This window comes from Mus caroli, unplaced genomic scaffold (assembly GCF_978045245.1).
Source record: "Mus caroli unplaced genomic scaffold, Mus_caroli_1 scaffold_6, whole genome shotgun sequence".
NCBI lineage: Eukaryota > Metazoa > Chordata > Mammalia > Rodentia > Muridae > Mus > Mus caroli.
Window position 1 is genome coordinate 23,153,717 of NW_028227261.1, and position 14,536 is coordinate 23,168,252.

The 14,536-nt window shown below is 50.7% G+C and overlaps 1 protein-coding gene across 2 annotated transcripts in view; it reads left to right on the forward strand.

The window, feature by feature from the left end:
* Positions 1 to 14,536, forward strand: part of Man1c1 (mannosidase alpha class 1C member 1) — a 140,146-nt gene that overhangs the window by 49,408 nt on the left and 76,202 nt on the right. For both annotated transcript variants that reach the window (XM_021160348.3, XM_085838854.1), the window contains exon 2: positions 13,826 to 13,922. In XM_021160348.3, the coding sequence (XP_021016007.1) occupies positions 13,826 to 13,922 (97 nt within the window). The remainder of the gene's footprint in view (positions 1 to 13,825; positions 13,923 to 14,536) is intronic.

A 14,536-nucleotide genomic window follows, 5' to 3' on the forward strand; every position in this document is an offset into this window, starting at 1 on the left:
TGTAGCCCTGTTTTCTGGAAAGTAGAGTATGCCCCCATGCTTAACCAGGAGATGTAGAAAGGAGGAAGATGGAGCTCTCTAGAAGCTGGCCAGTCTGCCCACTCCTGGGAAGGTTTACACCAAGTGTCTCCACAGAGCTGTGATTTCACTTCAGCCAAGGTCACCCACGCTACTCTCCCTGCCTTTTCCAGATTCCTGGCCCTCATCTCAGACCTGGCCGGTGCCAGTGGGAGGGGGAGGCAGCCCAGCAGTGTTTACTCCTGGGCAGGCTCTCTGTGTGGCTGCTAAGCAGCTGCCTTCAGAGGTGTAGCAGCCTCAGGGTTCACCAGGGAGGGTTTCCCAAGAGCCATTGCTGTGCTAGTCCTCCGATGATACCGTACTGGCACATTAAATCCTGGCACTGGGGGGTTCTATTCTCTCTCTGCGGTCCTCTGACCTGAAACCCAGGATCCCTGGTTGTATTGTAACTCACTGGAGACACCGAATGTTCGTGTATTTATGCAAGGGCCAGTGGTGAGCAGTGGAGCCCACAGCCCTGCTCAGTGGGGAACTAAATACAAACTAGCAATTCACAATCAGTGTGATGTTTCAACTCTAACCAGTCTACACGTGGGTGATCCAGAAAGCCAGCAAGGATTCAGTAATGCATAACAACTAAACCAAGTGTGGTTGGGCACATGAATAGTATTTGGGAAGAAGAAAGAAGTCAAGGTTATCCTTAACTACATTGTAGCATCATGAGTTCTAGGCCATCCCGGGCTACATGGAACCATGTTCCCCATCTGCCCCACAAGTGTCAAATTGAGAGCCACCAGACAGTGGAATTCACTAGGCAAAAAGAAAAGGGAGGGACATTTCCTGGGGGATGGTCACATGCAAAGGTCCTGTGACAGGGGGAGGGGGTGTGAGGAACATAGCGGGCAGAGCTAGCAGAATGGGGAAGGAGGAACTGACTGGAGACTTCGGTGGGTGGGACTCTGGATTGACAGCTTCATTAAGGAGTTGGCTCTTTCTGCCTGATGAAGGTGTTTTAAGTGTGTTGGGGTAGTGTGGAGCTAGGAATAAATTTGCATTTCAAATAGCCGCTTTCGCTCCAGTGTGGAGAATGGCTTTGGAGGCCTGTGGAAGAGCTCACTGGGGATTCTGATGCTGCGTGTGGGTGGGGAAGTGCTTAATGGATCATTAACAGGATGTGATAGCCTCACACCGCTTCTTCCTGGGCATGTACTGTACACCAGCCGCCGTGCTAAACACTTTACCTGCCTCATCTTCTTTCTCCTCCAGGTGATCCTAAGAGTCAACTATTCCTGCCCTGTTTTAGATATGAATGCTCAGAGAGGTTGAGACACTCCAGCAAGGGCACACAGCCAATGGAGGCAGAGCTCGAGAATAGCATATGGATTTATATAGATCTGGGTAGTGTCCAGGGTGCCCCCATTCATGTTGTGCCCAGTTGCTGGTCCCAGACCACACCTGGGATGGCAGAGTTCTATCCTCTGGGACCCACAGTCAGCCATGGTGTCTTAACAGCCACGAGTTGGGTGAGCTCCAGCAGCTCTGGTCTAGGTCCCCAGGGGCAATAGGCAGGGCTTGATTGGCCACAAGCAGGTCATACCACACTTACTGCTCATTTCCTGTCCCTGTGCCTGCAAACCTGGGCATGAAAAGTGGGCAGCCCCTCCCTGTCCCCTCCCCAGGGGCAGCTCTACAAAACGGAGTTGAGGTCACAGGTCCTATTCAGGTCAGCTCCCATGCTCCACCCAGAGTCTGGCTAGGTCAAGACCAGCAGGTGCAGGATCTGGGAGGCTGAGTCAGGAGGATGACTACAAGTTTGAGGCCAGTCTGAGTGATACTGTGAGTTTTAGGTTAGTTTAAGTTAGTTTTAGGTTAGGTTAGATACAGAGTAAAACCCAGTCTGGAAAGAAAGAAGAAAGAAAGAAAGAAAGAAAGAAAGAAAGAAAGAAAGAAAGAGAGAGAGAGAGAGAGAGAGAGAGAGAGAAGAAAACAAGAGCTAGTGATATGGCTTAGAGGGTGGAAGGGCTTGCTGCCAGGACAAGACGATGTAGGTTCGAAGCTGAGACCCACATAGAGAAATGACTCCCACAAGATGTTCTTTGACCCTCAAATGTATGCCATGGCACATACATACATACATACATACTTACATACAATTTAAAAATTAATAATTTTTTAAAAGAGAAAAGACAAGCCAGCAGGGATGGTTCCTAGGTGTCTAGCCGGCAGCTGTTTCCTCAGGCTGCACAAAAGTTGGGAGAAGCCCCCACCTCCCACAGCTTCAATCTGTGCACGCAGTCATTGGATCCCAGTGTCACTGGGGACCAAACACTTTCTCCCTGGCCCTGTAGACGGGACTGGTGTCAGTCCTGGCTGCTGCCCGTAAGGCATCCAGTCAGGACACCAGCTGTGGCCTTGAACGACCAGAAAACCCTTTCCCTTCCTTGCTTGGAAGAGAGCAGCTATATTTGAGCCAATGTGGGCCTGGCTTGCTGTGCTGGTGAGTCTACTGTGTGTGCACGCTTGTGTGCATGCGTGTGAGCACATGTGAGCACGTGTGTGTGTGTGTGTGTGTGTGTGTGTGTGTGTGTGTGAACACACACCTGCCCAAATGCATGTGTATAGAAGCCAGGGGACAACTTTGGCCATCATTCTTGGGCACCAGCCATCTTTTTTCTTCTTAGTCTTAGCTGTGCTGGAAGTCACCAGTCGGGACAGACTGCTTCTCCAGTAAACTCCAAGGCTCCATCTCCATCTCCATCTGCCTCTCCAGCTCTGCACTGTCACCATACCCAACTTGCTTTATGAGTTCTGGGGGAATGAACCTAGCTCCTTATGCTTCCGGGATGCACTTCCAGGACAGAGCCATCTCCCTAGTCCAAGTGACTCTGACAGAGGTCGCATCACATGGCTTAATGCTCACCTCTTCTTCCCTGCTGGTCCTGCATAACTTTCTGTCCCAAACTGGGTGTTCCTTTCTTCTTCAGGGCCACCTCTGGGACTGTGTCTCCCCTGCTCACAGGCTCCTTTTCTCTGGTGTGGGTTGTTCTGAGCTGCTCAGTGGCATGGACATCCGTGCCTGGAGAGACACTGGAGCCTCTATTCTGCAGGAGAAAGCCTTAAGAACTTCTAGCACAGTGATGCTTCGTGCCTGCCACCGCCACTGTCACCCATGTGGTGGCCTTGAGTCGGGGCTATGGGCTCAGAGGGATGGAACTTGTGTTGTTGGACAAAGAACTAGAGATATCGCAATGTCTGACTCTATGGTGGCGCACGGCTCTCCACTCTCGTAGGCTCAGGTGATGGGAAAGCTCTGGGATCTGCTGACATGTATTCTCTGAGTAGACAAGAAAGCCTTTCAGAGACCCTGGAAGCCACGTTCTACCCAACTTGTGTGTGCATGTGTGTGAATGCACACACATGCACAAATGGTGACTGCCCCTCCTTAAGTCTGACATGAGATCTACTGTATTCCAAGCTGCCACCACCCCAGCCATTTGTCTCGCCTTAACCTTTGTGTCTGGCTGGGGCAGGTCTCTTCTCCAAGTCTCACACAGTTTTCATGATATGTGACTATGAGAATAGATTGTGTCTTGGGCCATGTGTTAGTTCGGGTTTCTAGTGCTGTCATAAAACACCATGACTAAAAGCAATGTGGGAAGGAAGCAGCCTATTTCAGCATCTCTGAGCAAGAGCGCATCTCATTGGTTTCCCACGCCTTGCCCGGGCTGGTTTGCTGCTGTTTTGTTTGTTTGTTTGTTTGCTTGCTTGCTTGTTTGATACAGGGTTTCTCTGTGTAGCTCTGGCAATCCTAGAACTCATTCTGTAGACCAGGCTAGGCTTGAACTTACAGAGATCCACCTGCCTCTACCTCCAGAGTACTGGGATTAGAAGTGTGTGCCACCACCATCTGGCTGCAGGTCTATCTCTTTAGGGACAGTATTCTGCACTAAGCAGGAAGGCCCATGAGACCAAAGAGCAAGAATCAGACCTTAAGCAAGCTCCATCCCCCTGAACCCACAGCCCCGACTCAAGGCCACCACATGGGTGACAGTGGCGGTGGCAGGCATGAAGCATCACTGTGCTAGAAGTTCTTAAGGCTTTCTCCTGCAGAATAGAGGCTCCAGTGCCTCTCCAGGCACGGATGCCCATGCCACTGAGCAGCTCAGAACAACCCACACCAGAGAAAAGGAGCCTGTGAACAGGAGAGACACAGTCCCAGAGGTGGCCCTGAAGAAGAAAGGAACACCCAGTTTGGTACAGGAAGTTATGCGGGACCAGCAGGGAAGAAGAGGTGAGCATTAAGCCATGTGATGCGACCTCTGTCAGAGTCATTCAGACTAGGGAGATGGCTCTGCCCTGGAAGTGCATCCTGGAAGCATAAGGAGCTAGGTTCATTCCCCCAGAACTCATAAAGCAAGTTGGGTATGGTGACAGTGCAGAGCTGGAGAGGCAGAGGGAGATGGAACCTTGGAGCTTACTGGACAAGCAGTCTGTCCTGACTGGTGACTTCCAGCACAGCTAAGACTAAGAAGACAAAAGTCTGAGATGCAAAACAGTCCACAGATATCTAAATGTTTTCAAATCGTTAGTACCAGGCAAAGAGCGCTCATTATGTACCATTAAGTGGAAAAGCAAGATATCAAAATTTATGGCATGAAGTCATCAAATGTATATATGTGTTAAAGGACTTGAAAAACAGAAAAATCTTGACGGTGGTTACATCTCAGGGTGAGGCGTTCGATGATTTTTGTTTGCATGAACCTATGTATTCTGACTGTCCCACAGTGATATCTGGAAATGTCTGTGATACAGAAAATAAAGGTTATTAACATGAAAGACAGAGGAAATAGCTTGATGCCCTTTGTGAAAGGCAACACAAGGACCTGGGGCAGATGCAGCCATACAGGGTTCGCTATGACAGAGGACGATGGTCGTTATCCAGCAGGAGGAGTAACAGGAAGAGAAGCCCAGGCAGCCAGAACCCCAGAGCCTGACCTGGCAAGTTTTTATATCAACATGACAGAGCGTCATTTGAGAAGAGAGAACATCCATCAAATGTGCCCCACCCTATTGGCTTGTGGGCTAGCCTGTGGTCATTTTCTTAGTCATTGATGTGGGAGCACACAGCCCATTGTGGATGGGTGCTAAAAGAAAGCAGCCTGGTAAGCGTGGTGGTGCACATCTTTAGTCCCAGCACCTGGGAGGCAGAGGCAGGCGGGTTTCTGAGTTCGAGGCCAGCCTGGTCTACAGAGTGAGTTTCAGGACAGCCAGGGCTACATAGAGAAACCCTGTTTCGAAAAAACCAAAAAAAAAAAAAAAAAAAAAAAAGCAGCCCGAGGCAGGCGTGGTGCATTTCACGTCATAAAATTTGATATCTTGCTTTTCCTCGTAATGGCACATAATGAGAATCCCTCGCCTGGCGCTAAGGATTTGAAGACATACTTTAAAATATCTGTGTACAATTCTGCTTCTCAGCCTTTTTTTTTTTTAAAAGGCCCTTCATAATTATTTTTTAAAAGCACTAGTGTCAAGTCTGTGGCTGTGTCTAAGTCAGGGAGCTAGGATGGAGTCAGGACACTGGATGGAGACAGTGACCGCTCTGTGTGTGGGTTGGTCTGATGTGTCACTATCCTCGACTTTTAGGGGTACCCTCTGCCTCCACCTCCTGAGTGCTGGGATCCCAACTTTGAGCCACCACAGCTGGCTCAGTCAAGTTTTACACAATGTGGAGCAAACAAGCTATTTGCTCTTATCTGTGTGTCTGTGTGTTGTATGTATCTATGCATATATGTGTGTATGCACATGCCTGGTCATGCATGCATGTATGGAGGCCTGAGATTAATGTCAAGCATCCTACTTAACGCTCTTTGCCTAAACTTTTAAAAATTTACGAAGTGTTTGCTGTGTACGTATGCGTGACAGCGTGCTTGCTCCCACCCCCTGAGGTCAGAGATGTCAGATTCCCCCAGAGCCACAGTTATAGGCAGTTGTGAACTGACAAGACCTGGGTGCTAGGAACTGAACTGGGTTCTCTGCAACAGCAGCAAGTACTCTGAGCCACCCAGCCATCTCTCCGTTCCTTCCACCTAGTTTGTGGAAATGGGTCTCTCACTGAACTTGGAGCCTGCTGTTTTGTTTGGCCAGCCTGCTTCGAGGCATGAGCCACTGGGCTCAGCTTTCCCCACGGGCCCCAGAGTGATGAACCCAGGTCACCGTGCTTGTTCAGTAAGCACTTTATCCAACAAAGAGACCTGTGGTCCCAGCCTCCCCAGCTGTCATCCCTGAGCACTTCACATGCGCTCATAACTCCTCGTCTGTTTCCTATGATGAGGCTCTGGACGAAGGAAAGGGTTTGAAATGTTCTGTGTACAAAGATGCGCACCGTAGCGTCGCTTTACAAACGAGAACTCGTAGTAATGTCTACAGTTGGGCAGGCAGATGAAACAGGAGTTGATGGATCTGCTCCAGGCTGTTACTTAGCCATTAACAGTGATGTTTAGGAAGTGTCTGTCATGATACTGAGTGTGTTTGTGTCATAGTCACTGGGAACAATGAGACAGCAGAATAGGAATGTGATTAGATTGAACGGTGGGTAATTGTTTTCCTTCTGTGTTCCTTTTCTACTTTAAGGCTCTGTACTTCTCCTTTATTAAATTATAGACAGGTGCATGGATAGGTATCAACCTTATTTTTCTTTTAAATTATCTATAAAAAAAAGTCATAGTCTTCTCTATGTTGCTATAACAAAATACCTGAAGTGGGTACTTTAAAAAGAAAAAAAAGATCAATTTGGCCCGAAGTCATGGAGTCTAAGAATAGAGAATAGTATGCTCCGCTCTGCATTGCTGACCCACATCATGTGGAGGAACAGAAAGGGGAAGGGAGTGTGGGGGGGGGGCAGAAGAGAAAAAGGAGAAAAAGGGGGAGACAAGAATCTGAACCCACTCCAAAATAATCCCCTTTCTTAGCAGCCAGTTCTGTCCAGTGCAAGGCACCCCCTTCTAACAAGACTGTCACTTATCCTTCCCCAGGGTCATGCCCCTGTGACATGGTCACCTCCACCTGGCTCTCCACAGCTCAGGGGTGCCGTGCCTCACATCTCTGTTACACTGGGGACCAAACAGTTGGCCCTTTTGGGGACAGACCTCATCTAAACCACAGCATGTCAAAGAGGACGTTGAGGGTTCAGAACTGAGCCCAGAGGAACCTGGAGAAGAGGAGGGAGCAGAGGGGGTGGAGCCGACACTGAGGGAAACTTCTGGAAAATGTGCGAAACTGTAAAAGGACCCTCTAGTTAAAAAGTGAGACCCGGGCTGGTGAGATGGCTCAGTGGGTAAGAGCACCCGACTGCTCTTCCGAAGGTCCAGAGTTCAAATCCCAGCAACCACATGGTGGCTCACAACCATCCGTAACGAGATCTGGCGCCCTCTTCTGGAGTGTCTGAAGACAGCTACAGTGTACTTACATATAATAAATAAATAAATCTTTAAAAAAAAAAAAAGTGAGACCCACTGAGGATGGACAGTCCGTTTGAATAAACTTAGCAGTCTCATCCCAAGAGAGCAGGCAGGTTGACAGTCCCCACTTTATCTACTGGGTCCTATCTTCAACAGGACAGGCTTGTTTGCCTGAAAGCCTGCCGTGGTGGGGAAGCTCTGGGGTGGGAAGACCTGAGGATAAGTGTTGGGAAGTAGAATTCCACGGGACAGACATTTGAGTGAAGATGACGTCAACCTTCGGCAAGATTCTCTAATGCACGCATGCTTTCTTCCTTTCATTTTTTATGTATGTATGAACATACACGACTGTGCTCTGAACCATTGGAGAGTTTGTTGCAGACATAATTCTCCTAAATACGTGTCTGTGTTTTTAGCAAGATCAGACACTTCCCACAGCACCACAGAAAACCCATTAGAACCAGAATGTTAGCCCCATGGCCCGTTCCAATCCCGAGGCCACATTCGAATCTGTCAGCGGCCTCAATAGCACCCTTTCTTTCCCTCCGCAGCCAGTCACTTCCAGATGACGTTTGCTTCAGGAGTAGCAGGTTCTGGCTAATTTGTCTGCTCTCTTGTGGGTGTTTCTCGATCTTTCTCTTCCCGTTGGGCATTGGTACATTGGGTTGGTCTGATGTGCCTTTAGGGTTTGTCCAGGTGAAGCATTTTAGGGGTAGAAATATCTTTGAGGGGTTGCTGGGTTCTACGTGCCATCTAAGATGCCATGTGACCTCTACTTCTGGCCACTTAAGATAGTTTTTTTTTAAATATGTAAATCAGTAACAGATTTATTGAGACATAGTCCCTATGCTGTAACGACCACTTTTTAAAAGTATGTTGTCGGGCTGGGGAGGGCGCAGAGGGTAAAGCACTTATGTTGCGAGCATGCGGACATGGGCGCAGGTTGCAAGCGGCGACAGGTGTCTGTAGTCAGCAATTGCTAGTGATCTGCCACTGCATCTGATGATCAGCAGGAGAGGAGGGAGGCAGGACACCTGGGGTTTGTTGACCAGCCAGCTTAGTCAAACTGGTGAGCCCAGTGAGAGACCCAGTCTCAGAAAATACTATGGGAAGACTCCCAGTGTCGACCTCTGACCTCCACAGTGCGCATGCGCAGACTTCATCTCCAGCTTTAGTCTCCTCCCCCTTCTTCACCCCAGAGCCCAGCAGCCAGAGATCCATTTTGTCACCCAGAGTTCCCTTCTGGGTGTCACTCTTAATTAGAATCACACAGTAAGTGGCATTTTTGTGTCTGGCTCCTTTTCCCTAATGTAGGGTTGTGGGCCTCATCCGAGTTGTCGAGTTCCCATGTCCTTTTTACAGTCACTTTAACCACAGCCTGTGGCTCATTCACCAGTCAACGGGCCTTTGGTTTATTTCCACTTTCTGGCTGTTTAAAATAGGGTTGCCATGAGCGCTTGTGCCCACGTTCCTATGTGGATGTCTGTGTTCCAGATTTCACTCTGTTGCTATGATAGTCTCAGCAACTTGGGAAGGAAAGAATTTCTTTGGCTCACGCTTCCAAGTTCCAGGCTGTCAGTGGCAGAACTCAGGGCAGGTACTGAAGCAAGAAGCCACAGAGGACTGCTGCTCACTGGCCGATCCCTTGATGTCATACTCAGCTCCCTTTATTATACAGCCCCACCAGCCTAGGGATGGTGCTGCCCACAGGGGACTGGGCTCTCTCGCATCAGTGAAGGTCATTCTCACAGATGTGGCTGTGACCCCATCTGATCTGGACAGTCCATCAGTTGAGACTCCCTTGGTCTTTAGCCGTGTCAACCTGACAGCTGACGCTAACTAGGACATTATGTTTTGATTCTAGCTGTGTGCCAGGTGTCCTCCAGAGGATCCCTAGATTCAATAGTTCAGTTGGAGGTCTTGCTGTCAGGCCCAGTGCATGGTCTTGATCACAGCTAATGTTTATGAAAGCAGTGGACACACAGTCAAGTTAACCCAGGAGCCGATGCAGGACAGCAGTCTGCAGGGTACCAGGTGCAGCTTTCAAGTGTGACCTCCCAGGGAAGCCACACAGGATGTACCTGCAGCGTGAGATTGTGGCTGTGTAAGGGGCTCTTACCATGTGTGCTCCTAGAGACTGGTCACGTCAGCACCCTCTGCCTAACATGTCCTGAAGTCCCAGGCCACAGGCAGAAAAGCAGATGCCTCCGTGTAAGTGTGTTTGTGTTTGTATTGTCTTAGTTCGGTGGATCTCCTTATCAGTCAGCCAGGCATGGAATACTCAAGAAATTCATCTGCTCTGAGGCTGGCTGAAGCCCAGCCTGGCAAGCAGACCTTTCTGAAGATGGACTTCCTGGGCCTCCTAAGCTGATGCATTTTTTTTTTCACAGCCATTTTACCCGTGATCATCTTACCCAGAAAGACTGGGTTAAATGCTAACTCCCCTGTCGTGGTTTTTATTGGCAGCATAACCAGGAATCACCTACGAACAGAATGTCTCAGTGGTAGGCTTGTTAACAGCAGTTTGGCCTGTGGTCTGTGGAGAATTGTTTTGATTGTTGGTTGATGTGGGAGGAGCCCAGCCCACTGTGGGCAGCACCATTCCTAGGCTTCCAAAGTGAGCAAATGAGCCAGGTACAGTGTGTCTCCTGGGCTCTGTTCCAGGCTCCTGCCTCGGCTTCCCTCGGTGATAGACTGTGATGTGGAACTGTAATTCCTCCAGGTTGCTTTGGTTACAGTGTTTATCACAACAGAAAAAGAAACTGGACCACTCCACATGGGAACCTTTTTCTGCCCGTCTCCATCACCACCCGCCATTGATGAGGCCTTCCCTACATCCCTGCCAATGCTTTTAGTGTCATCTTTCTGCATATTGCCATCCTTATGGGACCAATGGGGCTTTAAGTGAGTGATTCGTAAGAGTTTAGAACAAAAAGGAATGATCAGAGGCAGCCAAAATGAGTTCTCCAAGAACAGTCCTGCCAGCCTGAACCCGTTTTCCTTCTCTGTCTTTGCATACAAACATAGAGTGATGGGTTTTGCTGGTAAGCTCTTGGCTCATGGTCAGCAACTGGTTCTAGAACCAAGAGGAAGGCGTCTGGTGATTCCTTGCCCTCAGTCCAACCATCTGCACTTATATCCCAAATCAGGGTGGCACAGCTGCCAGCCCATCTAGTCAGTTTGCCCGTTGCCCAAAGCAGGCAGACATTGAACTGCACGGTCAGATCTGGTTCCACAAAGGTCGGGATAGTGTCAGATGAGAAACAGAAATGGGAGTCACCAGGTGTGGGATGGTAGACGGAGCCAGGTGAAGTGGGTGTCACCAGGGACAAAAGACAGCCCCCCAGCTGCAGGGTGGCCAAGGCAGGTACAGTATTTCTGCTTTTTATCAAAATGCACCCATTTTGAATGATGAAGTCATGGGGTACCTGAGGGGAAGGTGTGTTCACAGAGGGTGCCATGGCTGAACACAGGGGATTCAGAGGTTAGGCTAGGGGAACCTGTTGACAGAGCAGGGCTGTTCAGCTAGGGGGACAGGAGCGTTGGGTCCCTGAGGGGAGTGTGTGTGTGGAAGATGCTTTTTGACTCGGGCACTAGGGGAGAACGGATTGGACAGGTTCAGGAAGGGCTTGTGACATTCTGCAGTTGATGAGGCTGTCCAGAAAGGTGGTGAACTCCACATCACTGGGGGTATTCTAGTAGAGGTAGCTTAATGTTCTACTTAGGAACGTGGGTGAGACAGGAAGTAGCCTGAGTGACCTCCTTTGGGATCTTAGGATTACATCATGCCTTTGGACAAGGTCCCCTTGTATGCACCTGTCTGACCAAGCGTTTGGGACCCAGCAGACTCCTCTAAGCAGCCCTTGTTCAGTGGCCGGTTCCCACCTGTATCATGGAGTCCACATAGGAAAACTAGCCCTGGCCATGGGTGAAGCTGAAGGGCTAGTTTTCCTATTTGTTCTTTCATTCAGTGCTTCAGCAGATATTTAACAAGCCTCTTCCATGTGCCGGTGCCAGAGGGCGTTTAGGTGTGCCACATGGATAGGGGCTGTGGGGCAGATTTGATGGCAGTGGGAAAAACCCTTGATCCGGGCACCAGGGTATCTTTTTGCTTGGCTTTTTTTTTTTTTTTTTTTTTTTTTAGGCAGGGTCGCATGCATCCCAGACTGGCCTCTACCACACTACATAACCAGGTGATATGGAACTGAGGCACGCACCGCCTCAGGCGGGGCTGGGACTGACGACTCCCTGCATGCGCACACACACACACACATCCTTCAGCTGGGGCCTGAAGGAGGATGAGCAGCTGGTAGGGGGGAGAGGGTGGGGCTGCTGGGAGAGCCTTGCCTCCACGTGCAGCTCAAACCCGAGCCCACGCCCAGGCCTAGCAGGCACTTGCTAGGTGTGTGCACGCTCATCTGGTGCCCAGGCATCTTAGCCGGAGGGAGGGGTGGCTTGTGCGTGTTTGAGGGTTTGCACATAGAGGCAGTTGTGTGCCTTCCCAGTCCAGCTCGGGGTGGCACGGGGATCATTTGTGCCTTTGGCCACCTCTGTCCTCCTCCACTGATGCAGCTGGCAGGTCACGGCCTGGAGGGGACGGCTCTGAATATACACCTGTGATCCTCATAACTCGTGAGCACTCATTTCTAAGCAGGGGTTGGTTCAGGGTGGGGCACAGCAGCCTACACAGCTCTGCTGTGTGGTTTATGTTCTGAAATCTTGTGGCTGCTGCCTACCCTACTGCCAACTTCAGTAGCGGCGGGGGCGGGGGCAGGGGGTGCATAGGAAAGAGGGAGGGAGGGAGGGAGGGACTCCATTCTTCCTCCACGCGCATACCCCGCAATTATTCTCCGTTATTGCCAATTGGAGATAAGTAGAAAATAACAGAGGAGTGGGGGTGGGCCTCCAGGCCCGTGCCGAGCTCTTGCCACACAGTGCCACGACGCTGGCATGAGCCATGGAGCAGGGAGCTACACAGCGGCTATGGATGATGGGGGCCTGCTGCTCTGGGTGACGGACGCAGTCTAGTCTGGCTAGCTGTGCTATCCTTCCCACTTTCCTGGAACCTCCGTGCCATCATTTGGGACATGGTGCTAGAGCGTCCTGCCAGTCAGAGTCCATGCCATGCTCCCATGAGGTCACTCCCCTGCAGATGTCGGTCACAGCAGCAATGATTACCAGAAGAGATGGCTTTTAAGCCTGGGCACCAGGGAAAAGGCTGACTACTGGGAGCACGGGGAAGGGGGTGGGGTTGCCTCAGAGGCAGGCGCTGCCAGAGGAAACACAGGACAGAGTAAACCAAGGCACAGCAGTGTTTGGAAACACTGACAAATGGGAACCGGCAAGAACAGGTTGAAGGGTTGTAGTGGCTCAACTGGGCATGCACACCTAATGTGCAGAGTGCCCTGCTCCCAGCCCAGAGCCACATGAGAGGTGCAGACAGGAGTGAGTGCCAGAGGTTTAAGATTATCTTTGGCAGTAGAGTGAGCTAACGGGCCACATGAGACGCAGTCTCAAAAAACAAGCAAGTCCCATTCCACCCATTGTCACTCCAGAGCTCCATCCCTGCACCCTCTTCCTGAATCCTGCCTTACAGAAATGAAAGGGACAGAGTGTAAAAACAAATGAGGGTGACTGTGGGGATTCGGGAGCAGGGTGAGCAGATTGTCACCGTGTCTCTGAGCCTCTAGGCTGAGTGCAGCTAGGGACCAGTAGCCCGGAGGAGCTTTTATGTTGAGACTCCCTGGCACAGAGTGACTGTCCTCAGGTACTCTGATAGTGTGTACCATGACCTGGGCCGGGTTGTCAGGGAAACTGAGGCAAGGCAGGTATAGTGTCTGTCTTCAAGGAGCTTCTGGCCCACAGCCATACAGAGAACAAATGACAGAGACCAGCGAGGGCCCAAAGAGCCCAGGGTGCCTAGCCCAGCACAGTCCATAGCCTTTAGGGGACAGACCTGACACTTCTAACCAGAGTGTGCATCCTGTTCCCAGCCCTCTCACTGACCACCTGGGACATTTGAACTGGTTACCTCATTTCCGACCCATCTCCTTGTGTGTGTATTGGCTTTCCACACTGCTCCAATGGGCAGGCTCCTACCACTGAACCACACTGCCCGCCTAAGAGTTTTTCCCTCTTCTTTCTGGTTTTTCCTCTTGGCCTCGAAGGAAGCTAGAATTCAGCCAGCACTCTAGGTTCCTTCTGGGAAACCTGTGGATGGTCTTCGGTGTGTGGTGTGACTGGAGAGGAACGGCTGTCTACACGGCCGAGAGCTTGGTAGAGGGTGTGGTGGGTGCCTCTGGCCACCAGCATCGTCTCACCGGGGCCTGGTCCCCTGCTCTTTCCCGCAGATGATGCGGTTTTCCTGGCAGAATTACCGCCGTTATGCGATGGGCAAGAATGAGCTCCGGCCACTCACAAAGGACGGCTTCGAGGGCAGCATGTTTGGTGAGTTGACACAGACCTCTGGGGCCTCCGGCGCTTCTGTCCCTTCCTGGGCTCTTCCACGCTTTTCTGGACTCAGAGGACCCAAGTGCTCCTGTCCGCTCTTACATCCTCACTTCCGAGCGATGCAGCTTGGGAAAGTGAGGCTGGTGAGGGACGGGGAACACGGAAGACTGGGTAAATCCACCTTACAGGAGGGAGGGTGATTGGCAAGGTGGCATTGTCTCCAGAGAGAACGAATATGTGTCTAAAGAGGCCCCGTTTGGGTTGCCTTTAGATAAAATCTTAGGGTGTCCTTCATGTTGGCTGGTGACAGCAGGTCAGCCACTTGCCCTTACGTTTCTCCTGAAGCCCTTCTGGCTGTGTCCCCTGCTCCATTCTTTGAACCCAGAGCCCCTCTCTGCATCTCCTAAAGGCTGTAAGCTCAGCCTCCTATTTCAGATGTCACTCCTCTGCCTGTCATGGTGCTAGCTCCTGTTCTACAGGCCCTCTAGTGAGAAGGATGCTGGGGGCAGCCTGAGCACCTCCTTCCTTTAGGGAAGGATGCTGTGCTGGACCAGATAACAGCAGTACCATATCCCCCACTCCTCACTCCCATGGAATACAGGCTGCTGGAG